The following is a 7046-nucleotide window of genomic DNA, read 5'->3' as shown; positions in this document are numbered from 1 at the left end:
TCTCCTGTGCCAATAATTACCTGACAGTATCTGTGTTACAGCATGAAGACCCCGAAGTTGAGCATCTTCCACCTGTCATGCACACCTGGTGCAAACAGAAAATCGTGTGGCTCTGCTTTGCCTCCATCCCTCCGGGCTTTTTCCCAGGTACAAACAAGAAAAAACAGAGGATTTTGTAGCCCCAGGACCTGTAGGTAGCCTGTGCACAAGCTCACACACACATGAGCATAGAAAATTTGAAAGCAAACCCAAACTTCATTGTTTTGTTATTAATTGGAAACTCATTGATTTTCCTCTCAGAAAAGTTCATTGGCAGCCTTCATGGGAAGAGTGATGTTTAGTTCTGTGTCAGGTTTTAGAATGAGTTTGCAGAAGCATCTCTTATTAAGCAGTGAGACTGTGGCAATGCCACCCAATATTCTGGATTCTCTGTGCAACCATTTAGTTCCTGACCTTGCAAACATAGGGACCAGGAGCCTAACAGGGGTTTAGGACCCATTTCCATACACCCCAAAGGCATGAAGGTATCACCCCTTGCTGAGCCTCCAGGGCACATCCCTAACTCAGAGCTTTAGCTGTGCTGGGAGCTCACCCAGCTTTGGGCCAGGCAGAGCTGCTGTCCGTGGCAGTAGGGCCAGGCAGAGCTGCAGGAGGGGAGCTGCTGGAAGGTGTGTCAGCATGAGTGCCACTCCTTTTCCTTATCCCTCAGAAGGCAAATAAACTTAATCCCAAACTCACCCACGGCTGTTTGCTGAGAGCAAATAATGGCGAGTTTGAAGTGAGGTGGGATCACAGAGCTCCGAGGATGCTGGGGAGGGAGAAGGAGTCCAGCACAGCCCTGGGAGCTGCTGCTCTTTGCATCCAGAGCTGAGCCACGCAGCTCTTCGGCTGTCAGAGGGGTCTGGATGGACCTGATGCAAATAAAAATGAAGTAATTATCTTTTCGTTAGGTTTGGAAGAGACCCTGAAGATCATCTCAGTCCAACACACTGCCAAGGGCAGGAACACTTCCACCAGGCTGCTAAAAGCCCTGTCCAACCTGGGACATTTCTAGGGATGGGGCATCTAAATCTAAAAATCTAAATTGTGCTGCCTTTAAACACGCACGAAGGAATGGACTTGTTTGAGGCTGAGACAAAACTCCACCGGGGAGATTGCAATCACCCCCAGAGCAGCGGCATGTGCACCTCACAAGAAGAAATAAAAGCACATCCCCAGAGTTTGCTCAGGTTTAGCGAAGGTCAGAGATTTTCGCACCTAGGTGAGCTGTCATCTGCCTTGGGGCAATTCTCTTTTCTCTCGCATCCTTTGCTGGAACAGCAGGAGAGCTTTAGTGGCGTGAAAGACTAAACTGGCTTCGGGCTATAAAGGACTTGAGTCACAAACCACTTCTCCCTCCCTCCCTCCTCGAAACTCACTTTCAAATTAATTCAGGACCTTCCAAAATTGTCCCGATGTCTTCCCACCTGTTTGTTCTGAAAACCTGTTGAGGGCCGAGGCTTAAGCTATGGGAGGTGACAAAACATATGGGATTCGCTCCAAGCAAAGTAATTCTAGACTGATGGGGTCGAAACTTGTCCTCCTTTTAAATCCTGAGCTTCATTTCCACGAACCTAAACCGAATTACGTGATTTCCTAGGAACAACTGCATCATTAAGACACAGCAGCAGCATCTCAGTGAAGATTAAAAAAGAACCATTCCAGTAGAAAGTGCAGCAATACTTGCACGAGTGGGCAGCTCGAAGCTCTGGAATGAACTTGTGGCACTACAGCCCCTGTCAGTACAGTGACCAGGAGGGAGCTCCACGCCTGGTACTCCAGATTTCTTAAAGGGATATTCAGAATCAAAAACTTTATTACCGCTTTTGAACACTTGCTGCCTCTTTAAATGTTTTCATCTTTGTTAAAACCTTAGTCCTTTCCTTTGTTATTTTTTTTTCTCTGCAAGTTCTTTCATTTTTCATGTCTTAAACCTCCCGTTCAACACCTATTTTGGCTTTTAATGAAGGGATTTTTTTCCCTGCATCCAGCAAACTGTAAACCATGTCGCTTGGATACAGCAAAAGCTGAAATTCCACAGATTTACATAGTCATACATTGTCTTGGGGGGAAAGTGTGCTGGGCGTTCTTTGATTTTTCTATCTTGCATTGGCATTTGTAGGCACTTGTGAAAGAGAAAAATATAAAGAAAGGAGATATAAAAGAAAAAGAAGAAAGAAAGGGAAAGAGAGGAAAAGGGAGGGAAAGAGAGGAAGGGAGAGAGAGGGAGGGAGAGAGAAAGAGAGAAACAAAGAAAGAGAGAAAGAAAGAGAAAAGAGAGAAAGAGAGAGAGAGAGTGAGCGAAAGAAAGAAAGAAAGAAAAAGAAAGAAAGAAAGAAAGAGAAAAAGAAAGAAAAGAAAGAAAAGAAAGAAAAGAAAGAAAAGAAAGAAAAGAAAGAAAGAAAGAAAGAAAGAAAGAGAAAGAAAGAAAGAAAGAAAGAAAGAAAGAAAGAAAGAAAGAAAGAAAGAAAGAAAGAAAGAAAGAAAGAAAGAAAGAAAAAAGCTGCTGCGATGAGCGTAAAATGTGACCTTTTCTTTATAAAACTTTGTGCTGTCCCTCTTGTTTAGCACCAGTGCGGCTCACCCTTTCCCTTCAAGACGCTTCAGAGTTGTTAAGCATCTAGGGGTGATAATTTGACTTTCAGCTAAACCGGAGGGCTGCAGCAGACAGCAGTAGGTGGTGATGTAATAGGTACCAACGCACATGGATATATAAATATCGTGGCCAGGGCTAAAGCGCTATGGCTGAGCAGCTATAGAAGAAGATCAGCACTTCAGACAAGACTCCTGGAGTTGAGATCAAGTTCAGAAGCTCTTGCTCCCGGGATTTCCTCTCCATGCAGCCAGCCCAAGGAAACCGCAGATCCTCGGGGGACTGAGCACTAAACTCCCTCCCTCTCTCCGCTTTGCTTTTTGGTTTCTTTCTTTTTTTTTTCCCTTTTTAATTTTTTTCTTTTTTGTTTGGCTTTTGTTGGTTTTTTTTTTCCCTGCCCTTCTTTGACCTCAGTATAAAGTGGGAGCTGGGGGGCGAGCGTATTTTCGGAGCGAGCGGCGGGCGGCCCGTGGCTAGCCGCGCCTAAGCCGGGATGCCTCTCCCCGCCGCGCTGCTGCCGGCGCTGCTCCTGGGGCTGCTGTGGCCAGGGGCGGTGCGCGGCCGGTCGCCCCCGGGTCGCCTCCCCGCCGGACCCCGCCAGCGCCGCTGGGACGCGGCTCTCTTCGCCCGCTCCGTGGCTCGCCTGCCGGCCGAGCGCCGCGATGCCGCCCGCGACGGCGACTACCTCCTGGGCATCAAGCGGCTGCGGCGCCTCTACTGCAACGTGGGCATCGGCTTCCACATCCAGGTCCTGCCCGACGGCCGCATCGATGGCATCCACAGCGAGAACCGATACAGTAAGCCGGCCGCGAGCCCCGGGCGGGGCAGGGGGGACGCTCCGAGCCCCGGCACCGCCGGAGGGCAGCTCTGCGGCGGCCGAGCGATTCACCTGCCCCGGGGAGCGGCGTGTCCCGAGAGCAGGGGGGTGCATGGCAGATCGCTGGCTTCCCGAGAAAGCCCTGCCGCCCGCAGCACGGCGGGGCTGCTCCCCTCGGCTCCCCCAGGGCGGCGGGGGCTCGGGGCAGCGGGGCGGCGGCGGAGCCCATCGGGCGCTCCGGAGCGGCTGGTCAGCGCTCTCAGCGCCCTGCTGTCCCCCTGCCGCCGGCAGGCATCAGGTGGCGGGGTGGCCCCAGCATCTGGAGGATCCGCGGTGCCGTGGGCCGCCCACTCGGAGCAGGGGCTGCGGAGAGCCCAGCTCTCCCCCAAACTTGAAAAGCATCTGCTGGGGACTTAACCCCGTGGCCCCGTGGCTCTGATATCCAACTGAAACAATAAGATCCGCGAGCAGGGATGCGAGCTGCGCGATGACAAATGTTTCATTTGCCCGAAGCACGCTCCGGCTTATTTTAACCTTGTCTACACAAGAGGATGCCTGGGGGCAAAATAAAAATAGATCCTTAGCTAAAAGAAGAGAGGTCCCAGCATGGGGCATAGGGCAGCACGTGGAGCATGAGGCTGGGGTTCTGTGGCCACCCACAGCAGTGCTGGGATGTGGGGATCCTCACGGGGATGGGAGCCTGGGGGCGAGCACAGCGCTGTCACCACACACTCCGGGGCACGCCCTTTTGTCCCCCTGATTCCTGTGTCTCCTCCGTAGGTCTGCTGGAAATTTCTCCTGTGGAAAGAGGCGTGGTGAGCATATTTGGAGTGAGAAGTGGACTCTTCGTGGCCATGAACAGCAAAGGCAAACTTTATGGATCTGTAAGTAGCCACAGAGTGTGTGCTGGGGAGGGGAGTGTGGCCAGCTGGGGAGGGGAGTGTGGCCAGCTGGGGTGGTATGTGTGCATGGTGCTAAAAGCTGCCCCAGCCTCATCCTTGCCCCTCCTGGGCTGGGCAGCACAGAGCAGCTCTCGGTGCCTTGCCAGCAGGTGTGCAGCCCAGCTACACTGCTGACTGAGATTTTGGAGTGAAACCCTCTCTTTTGCATCACACTTCCTTGGTTCCCACAAAAAACTGTAGTCACCCAACCGTGGCTGCACATCTTGCCTACCTCACAGACCAGCAGAGCAGTCATTGGTGTGGCAAGACCACAAGCCAGGCTCAGTCCATGGACCTCTTACATCTGAGCACAAACAGCCTTAAGCAGGTGTGGCAATCACTCACCCCATCTCTCAGAGGAAGAACTCTTGAACTTGTGATCAGCCAGGGCCCACGAGTGACCCTTTATGATGTGATGAATCAGTGACCCATTGATCACTCTTTGTCCATGCTCTTGAACAGAGTCAGTTCCCATGGCAGCTCAGCATCCTTGGGGGCTGCACTTCTGTTACAAGAAGGAAGATCTACTAGGAGACGATACAGACCTTCTTTTACATTTGATCTTTGGAAAAGATAGAGACATCTCGTAAAATACACTTGGGATGGACAATAACAGGGGTATCCTCGCCCATGTGGAGCTGTCCTCCTGCTTTTGAGGTCAGCTCTGTATAAGTGACTCTGACCAGCATCATTTCAAACTCATGTTCCTGCCTCTCCTTCCTCACCCATGAATTTTCTATGTCATGTTCCCGAGCTATCCGTTGAAGAAACTTGGGCTGAGGAAGAGTCAAACTATATCAGAGTTAACTGGGGCATTTTCACATGAAGATATGAAGCGTCCAGAATTATTTCCTGGGGCTTTGGTCCTGTTACACAGGATTTTAGCTTATATAAAAGCCAGACAGAATCAGTCACCAAAATGCATCCTTTCTTAGAGACACTGCTGCTTTGGTGTCCTGGGTAAAAGAATCCCTCATGCAGTGTTCAGCTTGGCAGGCTGGGACCTCCCTTACAAGCCCCTGGGTTTTTATCCAAAGTAAGAGATGAGTTCATTTGTTCCTTTCCAGATAAGACACTTGCAGGACCTGCCCCTCTTTGTATGCACTTGCAAATGGAACCACATCCCTGAAAGGTTGCCTTCTGCCAGATCTGTTTTCCTGATCCATTAAACCAAGTTATCCAAACCCTTCCTTTGATTTTAAACCTAAACAAGCAAAACATACTGTCCATGTTGAGTGGCTTTAAAATGCCTCTTTCTCCTCAAGCAGCACGAGAAAGTGCCAGTATTCAGACTTTTCTGCAGCCTCTTGGGTAATTTATTGCTGGTGGGACAACTAGTGAGCGATGAGATGAGCAGGACCACAGAACTGGGCTTGGACCTCACCCACCTCAGCTCTGTTAACGTGACTCTGTCCCTCCCATGGGTGTCCTTCCCACCTTCAGCTGTAGTGCCTGGCCTGGGCACAGCATCCCTAACCACCCTCAGCTCCTGAGTCCTGTTTGAAGCTTCAGAAGCCACTTCAAAAGATTGCTAAGTGGGGGGGACTCACCTGCACTCACCTGCACTTCTGCCCACAACACACCTTCTACACCTGGCAGCAAGAAGATTTCCACACCTGATGTTTAAAATTCCTTCCCTCTCATTCTTTCCTTTTCATTTCAGGCCCATTTCAATGACGAGTGCAAATTCAAAGAGATTCTCCTGCCAAACAACTACAATGCTTACGAATCCAGGATTTACCCCGGGATGTACATAGCCCTGAGCAAAAATGGAAGAACAAAGAAAGGCAATAAAGTATCTCCCACAATGACAGTGACGCATTTTCTTCCTAGAATCTGAGACATCTCCCTTCAGACCTACCTCAGTACAGGGGAAGACGCAGAACAGATGCAGAAACATGGTGCACTTTTACTGGAGAGTTTTATGCAAGAGTAGGTGTAAGATATTTAAGTTAATTATTTAAATCTGTATATATTGTCACAAAAATTATTTATAGTTACTTTTTTTTTTTTTAAATTTCTGAAAACAAAACAAACCTCCAACCCAAGGTCTTTCATTTCATGGTGCAACAGTAGAAGTCTTCTGCTTTGTGGTTTATTTAATTCAGTTCTGAGTTATCACAGGTGTGCTGCTATCCTAAGCCAGGTGACATCCAACTCCTCCCTTCCAAGGTTTTGCACTGTTGGTGTGTTGTATGGTGTTTGTTGTTGTACAAGTGTTTGTTTGCTTATTTGGTTGCTTTTTTACGGTGTTTTCCTTCTCCCCTGTGCGTTTTCCACACCGCTGGTGGCTCCCAAAGCATCTCCTGGGCTGGGACAGGAGGTGCCTGGGTGGGATGCCAGTGTGGAGCCACACACAATGCCTGATCCCCGTTGCTATTTCGCTGGAAGGGGATCGGCTTACCCGGCGCAGGGAGCTGCAGAGCCACCCCGCAAAGCTGTTTTTAGATCCGCCAGCGCTGAACTCTGAACTCCCCTGCAGTCCATCTCCTCGGGGAGCCTGGAGCACCTCAGCAGGGCTGGGGCTGGGGCTTTCTGCTGAGATCAACTGTGGCCCTTAACGGGAGCTTTTATTTGGTACAACTGCTTGGCATGAGGCTGAAAAATAACGTGTCTGTCCCTCCCCCAGCAAACGCACTGTGGAACGTGCTGTGTG

At 50.1% G+C, this 7046-nt stretch overlaps 1 protein-coding gene across 4 annotated transcripts; it reads left to right on the top strand.

The window, feature by feature from the left end:
- The first annotated feature begins 3125 nt into the window (after nt 1-3125).
- On the top strand, nt 3126-6752 carry FGF4 (fibroblast growth factor 4). Of its 4 annotated transcripts, XM_085063965.1 has the most exons (3): nt 3126-3429; nt 4230-4333; nt 6054-6752. In XM_085063965.1, the coding sequence occupies exons 1-3, from the start codon at nt 3126-3128 to the stop codon at nt 6228-6230; spliced, it is 585 nt and encodes a 194-aa protein (XP_084920091.1). In that variant the 3' UTR covers nt 6231-6752. The 4 variants fall into 4 exon arrangements, 1 of the variants encoding a protein (XP_084920091.1); XR_014852936.1 differs by lacking the exons at nt 3126-3429; nt 4230-4333 and adding an exon at nt 4633-5047 and having other exon boundaries at nt 6054-6190; XR_014852937.1 differs by lacking the exons at nt 3126-3429; nt 4230-4333 and adding an exon at nt 4633-4718 and having other exon boundaries at nt 6054-6188.
- The last annotated feature ends 294 nt before the right edge of the window (nt 6753-7046 follow it).

Source organism: Lichenostomus cassidix, chromosome 5 (assembly GCF_008360975.1).
Source record: "Lichenostomus cassidix isolate B80296 chromosome 5, HeHo_3.0, whole genome shotgun sequence".
Lineage (NCBI taxonomy): Eukaryota > Metazoa > Chordata > Aves > Passeriformes > Meliphagidae > Lichenostomus > Lichenostomus cassidix.
Note: the sequence above shows the minus strand (reverse complement) of the source record. Positions and strands in the feature narration are given on the sequence as shown.